This window comes from Mercenaria mercenaria, chromosome 7, assembly GCF_021730395.1.
Source record: "Mercenaria mercenaria strain notata chromosome 7, MADL_Memer_1, whole genome shotgun sequence".
Taxonomy (NCBI): Eukaryota; Metazoa; Mollusca; class Bivalvia; order Venerida; family Veneridae; genus Mercenaria; species Mercenaria mercenaria.
Genome location: NC_069367.1, coordinates 46,055,006 through 46,077,500, shown reverse-complemented (window position 1 = coordinate 46,077,500; position 22,495 = coordinate 46,055,006). Strand labels below are relative to the sequence as shown.

General features: G+C 37.1%; 1 protein-coding gene across 2 annotated transcripts in view; it reads right to left on the bottom strand.

The window, feature by feature from the left end:
* The window catches only part of LOC128558583 (5'-nucleotidase domain-containing protein 3-like), a 41,638-nt gene extending 24,991 nt beyond the window's left edge, over window positions 1-16,647 (bottom strand). The window contains exons 1-7 of one of the 2 annotated variants that reach the window (XM_053548331.1): window positions 16,460-16,647; window positions 4,532-4,713; window positions 4,018-4,092; window positions 3,048-3,103; window positions 2,063-2,153; window positions 1,484-1,552; window positions 123-179 (exon numbers count right to left, since the gene is read on the bottom strand). In XM_053548331.1, coding sequence (XP_053404306.1) covers window positions 123-179; window positions 1,484-1,552; window positions 2,063-2,153; window positions 3,048-3,103; window positions 4,018-4,092; window positions 4,532-4,713; window positions 16,460-16,634 — 705 coding nt within the window. In that variant the 5' untranslated portion in view covers window positions 16,635-16,647. The remainder of the gene's footprint in view (window positions 1-122; window positions 180-1,483; window positions 1,553-2,062; window positions 2,154-3,047; window positions 3,104-4,017; window positions 4,093-4,531; window positions 4,714-16,459) is intronic. The other variant, XM_053548332.1, reaches the window with a different exon arrangement.
* Window positions 16,648-22,495: the final 5,848 nt, after the last annotated feature.

Below are 22,495 nucleotides of genomic sequence, written 5' to 3'. Positions count from 1 at the left end.
GATCAGAAATGAAGTGTGACAGACAGAGAGACAGACAGGGCAAAAACAATATGTCTCCCCCAGTTGGGTGGAGAGACATAATTATAAACTTAAATTATTAAATGTAAAAAAATATAACTTACTCTTATATCATAGAACACATACTCTGGATCATACGGAATATTCTTTTCAATAAAATACTGAAAACAAGATAATTAGAAATTTAATAGTGAACATTATTGTGAGCAGACACATAATTATGAAACAATAAAGGGCTCTGCATAATTTCCAAAGGTTTGACAGTTTCATTAGTTAATATGATCCGTAACTAGAATACAAAATATTAAAACTTGAATGAAAGTTAAGCATTTAAATCAAAAAATGATTAGTGGAAGCCACATTTAACAAAATTTGAATAGGACACACTGATTATATGTCAAGATGTAATTATTGAATTCTATAACATGTAACTTCTTAACTAAACAATGCCCCGCTAAACACGATAAAGGTACCACCCTTTAAGGATTGTTCCCTGCAAACAAAAAGCACTTATCTTTTTAAGGAGGATAACATTTTGGGTCTAATGTGTCAATCCTTTCTAAAGTTATATAGCTGAAACGGCTTATATATTTTCATTTCTAACAGAAGCTATTGAGTATAAAGCATTTTATATCTTAACTGCATATGTAACAATGACCTAGACCCAAGCAGACTGTTGCCCTGACAGAACGCGGGGACTCAGTATGGTGTACATACAATAATTACATTAGGATGGAGGATGAAAGATAAGTGGGAGATAATTACATCGAAAATGTAACATTTAATTCAGCAATTTAAGCAAACAGAGGATCACTTTGTTTTATTAACACCGATGATTGTTCTTTCTTTCGATTTATTCTGATGATTTCATGATTACTTAAGTTGTTAAAAGTTGACCAAGTTACAACTTGATCACATTTGCACCAACAAAGGTACATTTACTCAAGAAAAACAGAGGAAATCAGGAATAGAGATGTCTGTATATACTGTCTCCAGATATTTCTGTTTTAGAAAGCTTTAACTTTTATGAGAAAATTAATTGATAAAATATTTTTACAGCTCAATTGATAGATTACAGAATTAAAGCTTATAATTGCAAATGTTTTGTTTTTTCTATTTGTTACATATGTATTAGAATAGGAAAACAGACTTAGTACAACCGCCCAACAACAACACCTCTCCAGAGCAACCAAAATATCTGTCTCTGTCTGATGTTGCTCTGCACAGGTTAAACTGTACAAAGGACCATAAGTCTTAGTCTTCCTCAGGCAATCTTAATGAAACTGGCATGGTGGCATTCTCCTATAATGCAGTTGACATTTCTACTTTGCTTTATTTAAATGCTCCAAACCATATCTTAGATATAGCTCAGGATAAACAAATGGACTGAGACCGACGGACAGGCAATGCCAAAACTATATCCCTCTGCCTTCCGCAGGATGACAGCAGGTATAAAAGTACATACATCTGTAACATTGGTGATGAGATTCATTTCTGGAGGAGCAAACATGTCCACTAGCTGATACAGCGGACCCTAAAATAGACGGAAATCATGAAATCAAACAGTAAGTTATCATCCAGTTTGCTGTCTTATAAATTATAATATACAGTGAAATTCCTCTGAACTGTTATGCTGCAAGTAAGGAAATCTCTCCTAACTGTAAAGTGTCTTTGCTTTAGAATAAATTTCTTCTGCAGAGAATAAACATAATCCGAAAACCCTTCAAAACGTAGCTTCTTTTTGTTCTGATGCTGTTTGATTTACATGGGTTTCAAAATATATCCTTCTCAAAATATTACTAGCAAGTTGACTTATTATAACTTGTTAATCATTCCTATATAAGCAAGTCAATAGTTGCAACAACAAAAGAAAACTGCCTGCACTACCCGAAAATACAGACTGCTGGGAAAGTTGAATCATTAATATCTAACCCCATATAATCACTTGTAAGTATTACATTAAGGTAACAATCCCTTCAGCTTCTATGAACTTATTGCTGTAATAATATTTTACTATGTCATGTTACATAAATAAAATACCTACAGTCCCGTAAAATGTGTTCATATCACTGATTGGTACATGTGTCCCTTTGTACAAGTCAAGCACCTCCATATCTGATAACTTGGTTGTACCCCTGTAATATAATACATGCATTTGTATTAATATCAAACTTGACACTTAACCGTTAGTCTGCTGGCGGCAAGTGATTCTGCCTTTGCGACCAATGCAGACCAAGATCATGGTCTGCACTGTTCGCTATTCAGTCAGTAAATTTTCAGTAAACACCTTTCAAAAAATAAATGGCATTGCCCAAATTGAATGATGGACCAGTCCATTATAGAAATTTAGCAGGGTAAGCTTTAACCAGTAACCTTTTCAAACAACTAATATCACTAATTTTTTGGGTTAACTTATTTCTTTTTTATCTGAATTACAGCCTTATTCTAAATCAATATATGGATATACTGGTTGGCAAATTAACATCAGCACTGAGTTAAAGTATGCATTTTTTTCTTAAATTGGTATTTACCATCAGATAGAAACATTCAAGCCCTGCATCTACTGAAAATCATGCAATTGACATTTATATAGTGTATTATTTTTGTTTAAAAATACTGCTGTCGAAAGTTCTGGGCAATTCCGATATTCAGATAAGCATCTCTTGTAAGGGACTCCAGTGTTTCTAAAATAAACATACAATGTTGCAGCCATCAAAGAGAGAGTGGTAAGAAACAAGCGTAGTTGTATTTCAAGTCGTATTTCAAGTGATACCTATGAAATTTAATTAGGGATGCTCTGCTGCACAGTTACACAGAATGTATTTTCACTTTCCTTTTAGCTAGCAATATGATTACCAACAATCTAACTTGCATTGGTTAGAATTCAAATCTAGCAAGCCATATTACTTTCAGATTATGTGTTTGTTAATATTCATAAGCAGTATTGCTCATAATTCTTTTCTGTCAAGTGACTTTTTTCTCCAGTAAAAATTATATCATCAAGAAAGAAACACCTAGATTTCATTTACCTGTAAACTGTCCCAAGCTGAATATTATGATAAGAATCTATTTTCATCAGCAAACCCTGAAACGTAAGATTCAAATATCCAAAATTTACATCTATATGAAATGCATCTGATACATTTATGCATGTGCTGTAAAACCAACAAGTCATAAACTTTCTTACAGCACTTCAGATAGCTGTACAGGAAAATATTTTTTAATTACAACAAATAAGATTGTTTAGAGTTCAGAGGCAAAGGAATCATATCACAAGAGTGCAGCCCAAGTAATAAAACAATATGCATTTGAACAATAAAATAATTTTATTCAAGAGACCCCGATTTAAACACAATATAAAGGATTACTGTTTACATCCTTAATGACAATCTCACAAAATATTTTCCTTTCTTTGTGGTTTTCTTTTACAGTGTGCCACTATGACATTTGATATTATGACACAAATATAATATGTCAGTATCAGTCTCCTTTGTTAACAGGAAACAAAATGGGTTGTGCTAGACTGCTGTATAATACACACAAAAATTGTAACCTGTTAAGAAATAACAGCAGGCCAATCTATTATCGTATATTGACCTTTGCTACTGTTCTATGAAAACATCAATATTTTTTGTGCACCTAGAATCTAACTGGATAACACAGTAGAATAAATTACTCATAATCCAATTACATACAAGCACTGAATAGAAACCCAAAGTATCGTCATTTACAAAGTTTTATTTTTTTCAAATAACATTTGTAGTACTAATTTCTGAAAGTAATTACTAACAATAATATCCAGAATATACTCGTGCACATGAATGACAGGATTCATGCTTTGATATATTTCGCAACTGACCCAAATCAGTAAAACTGGCCAGAATCCTAGAATAAATTGACATGTCATCTCTTGTGTTAAAATTCAGACATCAGCTAAGAAGAGCATTCCTATAGATCTATTCAGGAAATTAATTTCTTACAATTTGTTCACATATTTACCTTTCTAATATCATAATGTAGACCTCTGAGTATATAGTCTGGGTTGAAATGCTGATCTCTAATGCCCTCTGGATACTGAAACAGTCAGACAAACTTTGTAAAGTACAGAAGCACAGTGAAGACATTTTCTTTTTATAATGTAATCAAAACTACACGTTTCATTTAATCTTTATTTGATTACAAATAATATCAGTTATCAAATATTGCGATATAATGTAATATAGTGATATATCATACTGATATATTTTATTGATCGATTGTTTTATTCACACATTTTATGCAAATAATACTGCTCTGTGTGATTTTTCAAATCATTATTTATTAACAGCACACACATTTAAATAAGTGGCAGAAATGTGTTCTATTATTTCAATGAAACGATTGAAATTTTTTATGTACTAATACAATGTTTTCTTTGAGATAAATAATCTTGAGTTGACACTGCACACAGTCATTCCTATATACAGAGATGTTATGTAAATGTCAAAAACATTCCAACTTCTTTTAAACTCACCTTATAACTTTTAATGAGTGCTTCTTTTCCTAGATCATACAACACATAATGAAGATCATCTGTATATGAAGCTAATGTGTAATCATAATCAAACCCATACACTTTGATATCTGACAGGCAGATTTCATTGTTTGCAAACACTCCAAACTTGTTCGCCTTCTCACCAGTCTCTAATGGCATTTCTGTAACAAAAAACAAGAGCTGTCTGTAAGACAGCGTGCTCGACTTTCCTCAGTGTTTGACTCTGAATTAGAGCTTTGCCAGTAAAAAAATTTCAAGTTAAAAAGGGACATAACTCTCTCAAAATTCATATCAGAGTTATAACAGCGAACATACAATGCAATCAATCCAAAAGTAGCTGAAAAATGAACAGTTTGTGAAATTCCAGTGTCTATTTTTAGTCGTGTCGGGTGTTACTCGACTGGTTCTGTGTTAAATATTTAACGGGCAAGTTATGATTAGAAAATTATAGAGACAGTCTAACACGTGGCATTTTTTTGAGTGACGTAATTGATTGCTGTCTGCATATGCAAGAAAAAGAACCAAACTAAACTAACTGATTAATTTAATAAACAGCGAGGGCAGGCGATACCAACAGCCAAGCCGAAAGGTGTTAGTCTGAGTCTGAATCCTTAATATCAAAGACTGATACATCGGCAACAAATAATGATAATTGCATAGCATGTAAGCAAAATATCGATAAAAAAAGGTAATAAAATATTTCTGATATTAGTTTAATTGTATTTTAATAATACAAGTCAACATTAATGCTAGAGCTTTGTGCAAAACTGTTATAGATAAATAATGAAATAAACTAGTTTTGCACCAAGCCTTTAAATTTGATAATAATAGTAGAAATAAAGTTCTAAATATCAAAACCCCCTACTTCTGAAGTTTCACCCCCAGTTTAATGACCTAGGGGGTATAAAACCCCCCATACTAAAAGTCTGGTGGGAACCCTGCCGCAATACAAGGGAACTCCTACACAAAAAGTGTGTGAAACGTAATCAGCTTTCAAAGTAGGTCAAATTTTTTTCCAGTAGGTAGTGCTGTACGTTGTTGTTCTAGCAAAAATCAAATGCTGTTAGACCGGATGTAACCCGAAAATAGCAGCAAGAGCCTGAAAAGGTAGCCTGGAGTTAACAGTACTGGTGGGGATAAGGATTCAGTTCCTATGCATTTGTCTAAACTTGGGTTAAATATATCAAAATGAACTTATTTTGATACATTATTTACTTGTGCATCCTAAAGAGATCCAAATTTTTTATAACCAGCTTTCAATTTTAAATCAGAGCTATTTTAATAACATGACCCTTATAAGCGGTATGTCTAAATGCCGTCACCTGAATCAGTGTACTCATAGTCTATATGGTTAAGTGATATTAAACTGGAAAAGTATGTCCAAAACATTAAAGTTATCATAAAAGCAATACATGTACTTTCATATCATGAGAATGAATATATTTACTGGGATTTGTAATATTTGTAACAAGTAAGGTTAACCATAGCACTGGCAGTGAAAACCACCATGCAGTCAAGCCGCCATTTGCAAGCAGCAGTATAAGAGGTGGATGATGGTGACATCCTTTATGGTTACATTCTCCAAATTGAGTGAATACAAATGAGATGCAACTATTTAACTGCAATCTTTCCATTTCTGGCAGAAAAACAAGATTTATTTATATTCACATGTGAAACAAATGGAGGTAAAACAGTACTTTTTACAACAAATGTATAAGAAGATGAAATTTTGGGAATACACTGTATGCTTATTCTGGGTAATGCATATTATTTTACCATATATTTATAATTTTGGCAGATCTTGAAACTACATCATACAAAATATTGTTTCAAATGGTTAAAAAAAAGTGTTGGAAGTGGAGGAGATTTTGTATACAGTGGTAAAAAGCAATAAGAAATTCATGAAAATTTACACATGGGTATTTTAAATCATCATTACTTTTTATTTAAAATCACATTTTGCAAAGTTTGACAGCTGTGATGTAGTTAATAAGTTTACACAACCAGTGCAAAAAACTTATTATGTCATACACCTCCCTGTTCAAACAAGGGTTTCCGGTGGTTACGTCATGGTCCTGTTTTGCTCTCGATCTTTTTATTTTTCCTTGCTAATCAACTTCTTTATGACTGGAATTGTTCAATGGAAAACTTATTTGAATAACTATTCTACGTAGCTGGCAGGTTTGAACTCCCAAGAACGTCCAGATTCCAGACTTTATTCTAGTCTTTGTCCACGGAAAGTAGGTCACAGCTGACTATCCCATGATGCATTGCAAATGTGTAAACATTCGGTCATGAATTTGTAAAAAAATTCGGAATCTCCGAGTAAGTTTATCATGTTTCAGAACTATATACTGCTATTCAAAATTGCTTCAGTCCTCCTCATCTATAAGCTTTGCACTCCGTCATGTCATTTATTGGATTTAGACAACAACTCTCCAGTTCTTGTGCAAGAAAGATCTCCTTCATTCCCCACCCAGTTTATTACTAGCATGGGCAAAGCCAAGGGACCTGCATGCAGAAACAAGTTAGTACAATGTACTACTCTACCTTTGTTCCCTTTTACTAGTGGAATCCTATGCTCCAGAGCCCAACCCTGGTCCAAAAGCTCCCAAGTTCCCTTACGCAATATGCAACAAAGCATGCAAATGGACGACACCTTGCGTTTGTTGTGACACAGGTGACTGGTGGTACCACCAGGAATGCGTGGGGATGAATGATGCAGTCTTTAAGGCTCTTGCCAACTACACCTGGCAATGTGTCTAATGTGGTCTGCCCGGTATATTCAACACTTCCATCTTTGATACCAGCAACAACTTCATCAACCTGAGTAATGCTACTGACATAGATAGTGAGATCAGCTTCAACGCCACAACGTCGGCACTACAGCTCAACCACTGACAGCCAACCGGAAAGACGACATGACCTTCCATTGAGAGTACTTGTTGTCAGCTGCCAGTCCATCAAAAGCTCCGGGAGGAAAGTACAACTGGAGAATATGGTATCTTCAGCCCAAGCCGACATTGTTATCGGAACAGAATCCTGGCTTGATGATAGTATCAAATCATCCGAGCTATTTTCCCGGAACTTCAAGTCATACCGTCGAGACCATAGGGTTGGTCAAGGAGGAGGAGTTTTTATACTCATAGCAGACAAGTACGCTAGTGAAGAGCCAGAAGAACTGATACCAGATGGAGACTGTGAGCTCGTACGGAGCAGAATCAGAGTAAAGGGTGCTCAAGACCTGTACGTCAGCACCTTCTACAAGCCTCCATCTCGGACAGAAACTGAACACCTTGAACAGCTTCAGACAATCCTCTCCAGAATACCAAGAGGCATGCACTTGTGGTTAGGTGGAGACTTCAATCTTGCTGACATTGATTGGGAGAGTGAATGTCTACATACCCAGGCTATACACAAGAAGCAATGTCAACAGCTTATTGATGTATGCCAAGATACGTTCTTAGACCAGATAGTCGACCCAACCACCCGAGTCACAGAATATACCAGTAGCCTGCTCGACCTTTTCCTCACGAACAACAAGACCCTCATCAACAAGTATGAAGTCTTACCGGGAATAGCTGACCATGACTCCGTATTCATCGAGTCTAACCTCCGACCAGTGAGAGTGAAGAAACTAGCCAGGAAGGTCTATATCTACAGGAAGGCAGACTATAGCAAGATGCGAGATGAACTCTCTTCAGACTTCGATGCATTTTCTGACATCACAGGAGATATGAATGCCAACGACTCGTGGGTAACCTACGAGCAGAAGCTGAAAAACCTGATAAACATGTATATTCCAAGACGATCTTGGGCAACAAAGAGAAGAAACCATGGATCGACAAAACTATCGAAGCACAACACAGGCACAGGAACAAACTATACACCAAGCAGAAGAAATCCGGGTCCGCCAAAGACAGACAGCGATAAGTACAAGCACGTAGCTCATCACAGAAACTGCAGCGTCCAGCATACTGGAAGTATGTCAAAAACCTCATAGGGTTTGGAGACCCAGATGTAGAACACCAGCCAAGTAAACAAAAGAGGTTCTGGAACTACATCAAGTCCCTGAGGAAAGACAGTTGCGGTGTGGCACCATTGAAAGATAAGGGAAAGCTGCACAGCGATCCAGTAGACAAGGCCAATATCCTCAACTGACAGTATCAGTCAGTCTTCACTCAGGAAAGCACTACATCAGTACCAACACCAGACGGCGACCCCTCCCCCATTATGCCAGACATTGACATCTCTACAGAAGGCATCCTCAAACTACTCAGGAAGCTCAACCTGCATAAAGCAACAGGACCCGACATGATGCCTGCAAGAGTCCTCAAGGATCCAGCAGATGAGTGTGCCCCATACCTCTGCAGCATATACAGGAAGTGTCTGTCTAGCGGTGGGATACCTTATGTCTGGACCAAAGCAAACGTTTCGGCCATTTTCAAGAAGGGAAAGCGCTTCAAGGCCAGCAACTACAGGCCAAGGTCCTTTACATGCATATGTTGCAAGATGCTGGAGCACATTGTAGTCAGCAACATCATGTGGCACTTCGACAAGTACTAAATCCTGACTAACTGCCAGCACAGTTTCAGGAGGAAGCGAAGCTGCGAGACACAGCTACTGACTTTGGTGGATGAACTCATCAAATCTCTAGACAAGGGTAAACAGCACGACCTTGCAGTTTTAGATTTTTCCAAAGCTTTTGAGCGGGTACCACACAGGCGTCTCCTAGCCAAACTCAACCATTACGGGATCAGAGGGAAGACACTGACACAGATCCAGGCCTTCTTAACAGGCAGAACACAGAGTGTGATCATTGATGGAGCATCAACCAAGCTGGCACCCGTTTCTAGCGGCGTACCTCAGGAAAGTGTTCTCGGCCCCATTCTCTTTCTTGCTTTCATCAACAACTTACCCCTACATGTGTTATCCAAGTCACGACTCTTCGCTGATGACTGTGTGGTATACCGCGAGATCAACACTTAAGCCAATTGCAAAATACTAATGCAAGACCTACATAACCTTGTGGACTGGGTGAAGCAATGGGGCATGTCATTCCACCCCAAAAAATGCAGTGTGCTACGAGTACACCAGAAGAGGTCCCCAGTCATGTTGACTACATTCTCAAGGGCCATACACTCAATTCTGAGTCATGCACCAATTACCTGGGAGTACACATGACACAGAACCTCTCCTGGAACACCCACATTGATAAGATCACCAAGAAGGGGTACAGTACCTTGGGTTTTCTCCATCGGAACCTCAGGATTAGCAATGAGGAAGCCAAGACCACAGCTTAAATCTCACTTGTGCGTCCAAACCTAGAGTACCATTCCACCGTATGCAGTGGGTTTTTTTTGCGCCGATTTGACTCCGAAATTCGGCGTCTTCCCAATTGACAAGAACGGTCAAAATAAAAAAAAAATGCTTAAAAATTCCCCAAAACGAGATGATTTTTCCCAATTAGATTGATTTCTTGTGAAAGTTGAACTAAAATGATGCAAATAATCATAAAAATTCCGAGTCTAATTATGGTTTATTCGCAGAATTTTGTTGCCAATTTGATGCGCGTTGTTTACATAAAACGGGTCACGGCACAGTACAGCATTTATTATGACTTTCATCACGGTCGCTTAACGCGTTTTTAGGCGTCAAAATGAATTGGAAAAAAAATGTTAGAAAATTACCTAAATTATCGAAAAATGTCGCATAATTCCAAATATTATAATAAGAAAATAAAACTTAAACACGCCATCGGTACTCTGGACATACGAACATCTTTTGGTAAAGTAAAGAGAAATCAAATTCAAATCAAACGTCAGAAAAGCAAAGTGATCTGTCCACGAAATCTGAGTCCCCACAAAATGACCCTCAGAAATCAACAAAAGCTCATGGTGGCCCTAAGCTATCTAAGCAATCAGATCCTGTGACATCAGAAAATAACCTGTCTGTCCTGTCTGTTCAACCTCAGAGCATATTTGAATGAGATAAATTTACCTTAAAATAAAACTTTTCAAAATGATTTCTTTATTACGTTTTGTTAATTTTTCCCAATTTTAAAGTTTATCGCGTTAAAAATTCCCAATTTAAAAGGCATGGGCTGTTGCCAAAAAATGTAAAACAAGAGCTGTCACTAATGGTGACAAATGCCCCCGCAGCACCTTGACCTTTGACCTGGTGACCCCAAAGTCAGTAGGGGTGGTGTACTCAATAAGTACTATCAGCATGTGAAGTTTGAAGGTCCTGAATGAAGTGGTTTGCATGTAAAGTGCCTTCATGCAAAAAGTTAACGTTGGCCCCTGTGACCTTGACCTTTGACCTGGTGACCCCAAAGTCAGTAGTGTTGGTGTACTTATAAAGTACTATCAGCATGTAAAGTTTGAAGGTCCTGAGTGAAGTGGTTCGCAAGAAAAGTGCCTTCATGCAAAAAATTAACGTTGGCCCCTGTGACCTTGACCTTTGACCTGGTGACCCCAAAGTCAGTAGGGGTGGTGTACTCAATAAGTACTATCAGCATGTGAAGTTTGAAGGTCCTGGGTGCAGTGGTTCGCGAGTAAAGTGCCTTCATGCAAAAAGTTAACATTGGCCCCTGTGACCTTGACCTTTGACCTGGTGACCCCAAAGTCAGTAGGGGTAGTGTACTCAATAAGTACTATCAGCATGTGAAGTTTGAAGGTCCTGAGTGCAGTGGTTCGCGAGTAAAGTGCCTTCATGCAAAAAGTTAAAGTTGGCCCCTGTGACCTTGACCTTTGACCCCAAAGTCAGTAGGGGTGGTGTACTCAATAAGTACTATCAGCATGTGAAGTTTGAAGGTCCTGGGTGCAGTGGTTCGCGAGTAATGGGCCTTCATGCAAAAAGTTAACGTCGGCCTCTGTGACCTTGACCTTTGACCTGGTGACCCCAAAGTCAGTAGGGATGGTGTACTCAAGTACTATCAGCATGTGAAGTTTGAAGGTCCTGGGTGCAGTGGTTCGCGAGTAAAGTGCCTTCATGCAAAAAGTTAACGTTGTGACTAACGAACGAACTAATGAACGAACGGACAGTTGAAAACTAATATGCCTCCCTTTGGGGGCATAAAAATCACTGGTATGGAACCCCTACACTAAGGACCAGACTAAAAAGTTGGAGATGGTGCAGAGGAGGGCAGCACGCTATGTCACTTATAGGCACCACAACACCAGTAGCGTCGCTACCATGCTGGACCACTTACAATGGGATATGCTGGAGTCCAGAAGAACTAAAGCCCAGCTCACCATGCTATATAGGATTGTCAACAACCTGGTAGACATCCCAGCCCAACAGCATCTTACTCCAGCTTCAAGCCGCACTATATCTACAAACAGCTGGAAGTACAGGCAGTCATCATCATCTACATCATACTTCAGGAACTCCTTCATTCCCCGGACCATCACCATATGGAACAGCCTACCGTCAGCAACCGCTGACGCCCCTGACTTGGTATCCTTCAAGTAGGGGCTATCATCACTAAAGTTCTAAATAGGACCGTCCCAGCTACAAGTACCTTTGATGATTCCTGGGGCTGTGCTGGCCGCAGCCATCGTAACCGGAGAGGCTTGGGTTAAAGGGGTAACACTTTTTCTACTTTTCTCTTTTTACCTATTCCACTTTTCTAACTATCTATTCTTTCCATCTTTTCTCTTGACCAAACCACCCGTCACGTGATAGTCAAGTGTGACTGAGTCTATGTATGATGTAGATGTAGATGAAGGTGCATGCTTAAACAAAATACACCGCTTCTGGTGCTCCACTGATTCAGGTAACAGTACGATACAGTATCGTACAGTTACCTGAATCAGTGGGGCACCAGAATCGGTGTATTTTATTTAAGCATGCTCCTTGTTTGAACAGGGAGTCATATGACATAGTAAGTTTTTGCAGTAGTTGTGTAAACTTATTAACTATATCACAGCTGTCAAACTTTGCAAAATGTGATTTTAAATAAAAAGTAATGATGATTTAAAATACCCATGTGTAAATTTTCATGAATTTCTTATTACTTTTTTCCACTGTTACAAAATCTCCTCCACTTTTTAACCATTTGAAACAATATTTTGTATGATGTAGTTTCAAGATCTGCCGAAATTATAAATATATGGTAAAATAATATGCATTACCCAGAATTAGCATACAGGGTATTCCCAAAATTTCATCTTCTTATATATTTTTGTTGTAAAAAGTACTGTTTTACCTCCATTTGTTTCACATGTGAATGTAAATAAATCTTGTTTTTTCTGCCAGAAATGGAAAGATTGCAGTTACATAGTTGCATCTCATTTGTATCCACTCAATTTGGAGAATGTAACCATAAAGGATGTCACCATCATCCACCTCTTATACTGCTGCTTGCAAATGGAGGCTAGACTGCATGGTGGTTTTCACTGCCATTGCTATGGTTAACCTTACTTGATACAAATATTATAAATCCCAGCAAATATATTCATTTTCATGATAAGAAAGTATTGCTTTTATGATAACTTTAATGTTTTGGACATACTTTTCCATTTTAATATCACTTAATCATATGACCTACGAGTACACTGATTCAGGTGTCGGCATTTAGACATACCGCTTATAGGGGTCATGTTATTAAAATGGCTCTGATTTTAAACTGAAAGCTAGTTTTAAAAAATTTGGATCATTTTAGGATGCACAAGTAAATAATGTATCAAAATAAGTTCATTTTGATATATTTAACCAAAGTTTAGACAAATGCATAGGAGATGAATCCATATCCCCACCAATATTGTCGAGTTGCCTGTTTTCACGCACGCCAGTTTTCACGCACTTTGTTTACTTCCGTTTTACGACATACTCAGCTTTTGATGACGTCATATCGCATATCTAAATTTAGATACAAACCGAAAGTAAGACTTCTACTTTGTAAAATGTGGAAAGTGCAGCTTGCTTAGGTAAGGTTTACGATTATACTTTAAAGAATGATAAATCCTGTCATTTTCTTATTACTTTTTATTACCTTTACATTTTGCCTGAGTTTTTTTTAAAAATTTAACGAAACGCAGTGAAAATCATTTTGACGTCTGCTCCCGCCATCTGTCAAAGCTGTCAAAAAATAAATTTAGCGGTACAGTGAAAATTTAACGAAAAAAGGCATTTTTTTTGTTCGTGGGTTCTTATGCATGAATAGCTTTTTGTGCTGTTTTGTTCTTCAGGACACTAGAGGTCCGTATCGGTCGTACTCCCCCAGCGCTATGACTAATGCCTACATCAAGGTGAAAGAGGATGGAGCTTCAATACGGAAGACTGCTAGAGAGTATGGTATCCCGGAGGCAACTCTTAGAAACCGCATTAGTGGGTTTGTAGACCCTGAAGTAGTAAAGTCTGGACCTAACCCTATGTTCAGTCAAGAGGAGGAGGCAAGGATTGCAAGTCACCTCAAGTTCATGTCTAGTGTCGGATATGGGTACAGCAGGTTAGTGTAAAACATTCAGGTTTCAGATTAGTAATGTTACATGTTCATGTATATCAGAGTACTTTTTTGTCTTTTCAAATCGGAGGTTATCGACACTGCAACAGAGTATGCTGTTAGCCTGGGATACAGGGACTCCAGTCATCCACTTGGTCTCAAATGGTTTTCCAAGTTTATGGGCAGATGGCCGGAATTAAAGGTTTTAAAACCCAGAAGTCTGCAACTTCAGAGAGCAAAGGCAACATCTAAAGAATGCATTAATATGTACTTTATGGAACTACAGAAAATACTTAACAAATATAATCTTTCTCAAAAGCCTGAGAGAATATACAAAGTAGATGAAAAGGGCCTTTTAACCTTACATAAGCCACCCAGTGTTGTCACTGAATTTGGTACCAAACCACCGTCCATTACCTCCAGTTACAGGACAACTGTTACTGTACTTGGTTGTGGTAATGCTCAGGGGCAACATGTGCCTCCATATTTTATTTTTCCAGGTGAGCGTATGCGTAAAGAGCTTCTTGAGGGCAAGACTCCTGGTGCAGATGGTACTGTCACTACATCTGGATGGTCCAATTCTGTTGTCTTTCAGACTTACCTTGAGAACCATCTCATCAAGTACTTGCCAGAAAGAAGTCCTGATAGTCCTGTTCTTCTTATGTATGACGGGCACAGATCCCATGTTTCACTGAGTGTAATTGAATGGGCCAAAAGGGAAAATATCATATTATTTGTGTTGCCTGCCCACACTAGTCATGTGTTGCAACCAATGGATGTTGGTTGTTTTGGGCCCTTTGAAAGGATTTTTAATTCTTTGGCCCATAAATTTATGAGGGATAACTGTGGTAAATGTATTACCAGAGATAACATATGTATGTTAGGTTGTAAAGCTTATACAAAAGCACTTTCCCCAGAGAACTTGTTCTCTGCTTTTAAGAAAGCTGGGGTATACCCATGTGACCCAAGTGTAATTGATGCTAGCCAGTTTGTCCCTTCAACAGTATTAAGGGAATCGAACCAAGAAAACCCTATCAAAGACAATACTGGTTCTACCACAGTACAAGAAGCATCCACATCTGGGTATAGTTTTTTTGAAATGAAAGAAAACTTAGTCAAGAAAGATAAAGAACCTATCAAAAAGAAAAGGTATTTGAGTAACATTGTTAGTGGTAAACCTATAACTGAAGACAATATTGTAGAAAAAATTATTGAACATAATGAAACAGTCACAAAGAAATCCAAAGCTCCAAAGAAACAAAAATGTAAACATGTAAGTAAGAAACCTGTAACAAAAGTGTCTAAGAGTGTTAGTAGCCCGAAGCCTGGTCCCTCTTGCATCTATGTGTCTGATACAGAAAGTGTTGCTACTTCAGATGGGGAGTTGATTACAGATGATGATAAATGTTGTGTCTGTGGTAAGTTCACCCCTGATGAAGTAAGGCAATCTACCACAATCAAATTTACAAAATGGGCAAAATGTGATGTGTGTTGTCACTGGGTACATCTTATTTATTGTACTGCTGAAAGGGTCATTAGACTGGGTGACAAATTTCTTTGTCCTCATTGCAGAGAGGAATGAGAATGAGTATAGACATGTATATGTAATACTATTAACAGACATTTGTGATTCAGATTATCCCTTGATCTACTAATGTTTGTATTAATGTGTAGAAAAAAAAAGAATACAGAAATTTAAGCAGTTAATCAATGGTCTTTATTCAGGTCAGTGATCCTTGTAGGTTTTAATTTAGTCAGAATCATGCCTTACTTAATTATTTTCATGTTCTCAATATTTAATTTTCTGCATAATGTATATTGTGATTAATATGTCACATGACCTATGATTGGAAATACAAATGTAAGCATCATTATGCTCTTATTGAGTGTTAATATGCTAATAAATACTGTTTATTGTATCATAAACTGTTTAAGTTGTTTACATATGAAGTCATCCTTCAACATTTGGTAAGTGTATTTGACAAAACCGGAAGTTTACATTGTGCGTGAAAACTGATGACACAGCGAACATGTTGAAACAGAGAGGGTTCATATAAATTTTTGATGATATACGATGTAATCAAGTAAGTGGTTACGTATTTTTATGACATATCAATTGTGAAATGAATACTCTCTTTAACCTAAATTACATTTTTGACTTCAATGAATATTATTTCTGAAACTGACAAGTGAACTCTTAAGTGCGTGAAAACTGGCGTCCCAGGGATACTGGTAACTCCAGGCTATAACAATACCAAGTGACGTCATATGCTGAAACAAGATTGGCTGAAATTTGGCAGGGGCAGAGAAGTGTGGGGGAGGGGGGCAGTACTGCAGGCAAGTTTTTGCCTAAAACAGGCGTTACTAACCACGCACACACAACTGTATACCGTTATATAGAGACTAACGATTTTTAGCTAAAATTTCAGACAGATCCCCACACAACGGCTTACGCTAACCTGTAATGTGTTTTTTCCTCTCCGAGTACACCTTCCGCCAGTACTGTGAAAAATGCCTGACGGAAAAAGAAAAGTGTCTCTGTGATCTAAGCTTGCACTGCCTACAAATTTTAAAATTATTTAACAAATTTGTCTGTCCGAAAAGTTTAGCAGACGCCATATTCGGAGTCCGCATGAGAAAAACACAGTGTAACTATTACACCAAACCAGTTGTAGTACCAGTAATCGGTACAATTTGAGTACGGAAACAAGATAGAGCGCTCATAATGTTTAAAGTCTTTTCTCAGTTTTTGAATATTTTTCTTTTAATCATTAATACATCTTATTCAAATGTAAATGAAACTTTCGAACAATTATTACTGGCTACTTGAATATTTCGGTTTAAAGCCGCCTGGTCTGGAATAGTCTCCTAAACGAGATGAGGACAACAACTGACTTCGGTGAGTTCAGACGACAGATTCAGACCTGGAGTGGCTTCAAATGCAAATGTTCAATGTGTCTTTAGTTACTAGCATCTATCATTCTGCTTGTTTAGAATGTTTTTCCATGTTTGAGTTGTTTTCTCTTTTGTTTTGCCCATGCATGTTTTCTTTTTTGTTTTCTTTGCATACTCATAGTCTTTGCTTAATAGAAGTTGATAGCTATGCAACTTATCATTTTGCTATTTTACTTTTTGCATCAGACTAAGCTCTTTAGTTTTTCAGTTGCTTTCCTTTTTGTTGCTGCTGCATTTTTTTTTCTTATCCATGCATATATCCTATCAGCTAGAAAGATGTTAATAGTTCTTTTTGTTAATTTACTATGTGTATATGCTTGCATCAGAATAGCTGCTGCTGATGCAGACATATACATTACTTTTAGTTACTTAGATATAATAGGGTGTCACAACTATATCTCTATTAGAAAGCACTCACTTGTGTTTATGTTTAGCTTCCCAATTATTTTATTTTGCCTTAACCATTGATTATGATTAGTAATGCAATATGGTTTTATCCCTCTTTCTTAACATGTATGTAAATTTTGCATTAATTTTTATCATAGATCTGCTTATAGTATACAGTTGTTTAATTTTTAGGAGTTTTTGCAGTTTGCTATTTTCCAGCCTGTATGTGCTTTAAATGCTAACTTTTTACCATTAATTTTATGTATCTTAGCTTAAACCATGTGCTTTTCTTATCCCTTTAGATTGTTTGTTTGTATTGCTATAGGATAATCATGTTATGTCGGAAACTAGCTTGTATTAGCTAATGTTTACATGTTTGTTATAACCGACACTAAATAAAGATTATCTTATCTTATCTTAGGCTACAATTTAGAATTATACCTACCGACCTACCTATCTACCTACCTACCTACCCGCCTGCCTGCCTGCCTGTCTGCCTGCCTGCCTGCCAACCAACCTACCTACCTGCCGGCCTATCACTGCTCTTTCGAGAGTTATAGACAGGAGTGCTTGTCTTCATTTGTGAAGGGAAAATATGAATACACTACTGAGTAAGTTTCTAGTAAATAGTGAGAACATGAAATAAGAGCAGACAGCATGTTAAGTGTAAAATAAGGTAGAAATAAGAAAAAGGGGTCACTCCGTCAAATTCCTTCTCCCCTTCTGCCGCACTGACCTCTTCCTCCATTCCTTCTTCCCCTCCGCCACCAGACTGTGGAACCAGCTTCCCGAACAATCCACCATGGTCGTCAGCGTCGAGGCCTTCAAGATGTTTGGAAGCCACGCCGTAGTCTCGGGACCGCGTTTTTTTTTATCGTGCACGCCTCACACAGCCTTGTACATATCACACTGTACGACAATGCCCCAGAGTGGGATTTATGTACATCATCGGAAGAAGAAGAAGAAGAAGAAGAAGAAGAAAGAAAGAAAAGTTTTAAAACATGTCTTGCTGATCTAATAGTTTAATTCTAAAACAGGCCGCTTGGAAGAGTAAAAATTAGGCATAACAGTAATGTGACCAGACAGACCATTCCAGAGTGTCAGGCATTCGGAAGATCAGATAATTTGAAATAATCTCTGCCAACATGAACCTTGCGTAGACAATAGGGTCATCCTAACAGAAGGTTGGAAATAGGGGGAATCGACCAAGTTAATGTCAATTTTATAAAACATATTAAAACCAGCATCACTTCTACGGTGTTCAAGGGACCTCAGATCTAAACTTAATTGCATTTTAGAAACATTGAAATAAGTGGAGCAGTCACTTTTTACCTATCGTATTAAACGGCACAGCACCACCTAAAGCTTATTCTTTTAGTGTGAGGTGAACAGACGGTTAATGCATATATTCAATTTTTGCAAGTTGTGGACGAACAAGGGTTTATAAGGAAGGGATCGGACATGTTCATTTTTAGAAACAATGTTTCTGTGAATTGCCTATTGTGCAAACTTAATTGATGTGTGTGTGTTTCAAGATAAGTCTTTATAGAAATGTCACCCCTATTAAACAATGGTGTCACATTTGCTTTGGTCAAATCGGATTGAAGAGAACCAGTAGATAGGCACTTTTGGAAAATAGTACAGGCAACATCAGCAATTACTTCCATAAGTTCTCGAGATCAGAACCACAGCTTTATCCATCTTAAGACTGAAGAAGCTGAAGGATACCATTTAGGCGGTTTTATTGATTTCATTAAAATCGGTTAATTATTGAGAACTACACACTTTTTTACCTCTCCAAAACAAGTAGAGCTTCTTTGTTTCATCGTTTCTGACTGGCAAACGGTTTTGTTTAATTTAAATCTATTGGCCTTTTATATCATAGTTGACGATATATTTATTTCTGTATAATGTATTTTAATCTAGTCATTTTTCTCATTCTGTATTTTTTCTTGGTCAGATCACGTCGGAAAAAATCGAGAAAAGACAGAACATGGAAATTGAAATGACCATTTAATTTGAAAGTCCTCTGTATATTGTCTGAATGAAGAGCACCTGTAAGTGGATCTTTTAGTTGACCAATACCCTATATGAATCTTGCCTGGAGTTTTTCATAAGGCTATATAGCCTTTGAGTACTGAATTTGTTTGAGAAAGTGCTGCCATTGTTTTCTTGCAGTGCAACGTCAAGTATGTTTTCTATATATGACTCATGTGACATTTTTATTGTACTTTTATTTAGAGATTTGATGGGTTTTTGTATTTTTTGCGTAGAGGGTCATTTGACCTGCGTCTTTTAAGTTTCTGGTACAACTTATCCATAATTCTTTAGATTGCTTTTTTATTTCTTTACTTTAGCCAAGGCAAGGTTGGTACATGTTTTGGATACCATAGTGGATGATGTTTTAAAAGCGTGCCCATATCTCTTTTACCATTAATGAGAATGTCTTTGGATTTGTTAATGTATGCTTTGAAATGACCCAAGTTTGCTTTCTTGAAAAGGTACATTTTACGTACGGTTTGTCTGGATACTACTACTATGCCCCTCTCTTGAGTGATACAGACATAGCAAACTGTATTCGACTTCACAGTAACATCTGAAACAATCTGATGTGATAAACTGTACAAAATCTGTTAAAGCATGCACATGTATTAAGATTTACGTACAAGATGTTTACCAATTTTTTAAACATGAGTTATCATCACAGATTAAACGCTTAATCTTGCGAAGTATTGAACTAGAAAGTAAAAACATGTGACACAATTCAGAGTTTTAAAATCATAAATAAGTTTTGACGACATTCATTTGAGAATTTTCACATTTTCGACCAATAAACGTGTGAACATTATCTATCAAACCAGTAAACAGTTTCAAATATAAAAGTGGCAAACTCTGGAGTCGGATCATGTTTAATTTTTGAAGAACTTTTTTTGTGCCAACAGTCCAGTACCCACATGATGATACTGAATAAGTCGGCTTATAAAGATTATATACTACATTTGTGGATCGCTGCGTGGGAGCTTCAGAAAAAGGCTTTTAAATTTTTGTCAAATCTGTCTATCTCCATTTACTGTTTAACCCTTTACAGGGACGTAGACAATTTATTGCGTTTAAAGTCACAAAACTTGTAAGTTGAAATAAAAGGAAATCGTAAGAAATAAAATGGAAAGTAAAATGAGTTAATGATTAAAAGATAAAAACAGGGGTTGAAAGGGTAGTTATGGTGAATCATATTCAATGTTGCTGGCGGTATTGGAAAGAAGGGAATATTCCATAGGTTTATTGTCCTAGGAAAAACGAGAAGTTGTAATAGTCAGTGGTTGTAGAGATTAACCTGAATGACAACAGATACTAAATGTTGTGATATCCTTGTTAGGGGGATGAGATAATTGCAACCAGATGATTTGATGTTTTATACATATGAAAATATTGGGAGTCTATGCCTGCGCCATTTTAGACTGTACAGCATTCCAATAATACTAGAAGTGCGGCAAAATAAGACATAACCCTACGCACTGTCTGTCTGTCTGTGAACTGCTTCTATTTTGTCTATTTGGGTTTGTATGTACGGAGGTCAGGCTTCGAAGCTATATCCCAGCTGTGGTCTACCGTCCATGAAAAGGTTAAGTCAAACCGAGCATGCATATTTCTTATTTATGTGGTGTTGGGCGACCACTTTTTCTATTTTAAGGTGTTTTGAGTTGACCTTTATATTTCTGCAAAGGAGACCTAACCTAGGGTTTGATGATATATTTATGTGGACATCCCACGAGAGATCGTTTGAAATATCAACACTAAGGTTTTTGGCCCAGGTAACATATTTTATGGTGTATTAAGCAAATAGTACTGCAAGAGAAATAAGAGAACAACATGTTTCCTTCTTGTGACGTGGATAACTTGACACTTGAAGGGATTTAATTCAATTTCCCAGTCCAACTCCCTCTGTTCTATTGTTTTGGTCATTTTGGAGGGTATCTGATTGTCCGACAGAAGTAAGTTACTCTTTTTGCTCTACAAACATATAGATTTCTTTCGGTTTTCTTTTTATGTTTTCAACATATAAGGCCCTTGTTACCTGTACGCATGATCAGGATTATTATTGCTGGGCAAAATGTCCCATAACTTTTGAGGATTTAGACCGAGGGTTTGTGTCCGGTCATTAAATGATGTGACGTATGCATGTACTTTACATGTATGATGAGAATTTTGTATATACATGTTCGTTTTTGTTATTTTTATAGTCCGTCCACCCATTGCCTGTTTTCATTTTCTTCAAGCGACATGTTCTCAGAAACATTTGGTGCACCGTCTCCAAAGTTGCTCAAATAGTTCAGCTCGGTTACACATAGGGACCACTTGGGCTAAAAACAGAATAATTGCTGACCCGATTTTGAAAAAAGTTCACAGCAAGTTTCTTACGTTACGCTCTACCAGGAGTTCTAGTTCAAATTATTCCGATTTGGAAAAAGCATGGACGCTAGTAGGAAAGATTACTTCTTGTCAGAATATGATAGCCCGATTTTTAAAATAAGTATTTTATATGTATAATTTACACGAATGACCACTGAATGACACACGAACAAGATTGTTCAAATTCCAATTCGTCAAGAAAACATGACCGCCAGAGGGCGTGCATATTTTCCCAAATATGTATATTTTGTGAACTGAAAAGAAATCTTCTTGTAAGAAACTGCTGCCCAAAAATTATTATTGTTATACACAAGTGACCCTGTGGTAATTTTCAAACTGATCTGGTTTGCTAAAACATGACTGCCAGCAGGTGTGATCTTGTTTTGCATACATGCATATAGCTAAAAGTCAAACATTCTTCCTGTTTAAAACTTTTTGTATGATATTGTTATTAAATAGTTCCACTCGTATGTCCCTTGGGTGAAACTCTACAAAGATTGTTCAAATAAATCCGATTCGTCAAAAACACGGTAACCATAGCTAACAATATCTGATCCTTTACCGCTAGTCCATTTCTGAAATTATGTCATGCGAATATTGGTTGACCGTCTACCAAGACTGTAGATTATTTCAATTTGTCACAAAAGCATGGCCACCAGAGCTAAAAAATGATACTTCAAATGGTCTACATGTGTTTTATACCTGTTTGAGACGTGGTGCCAAAATGAGTGTAGTTTCAGTAC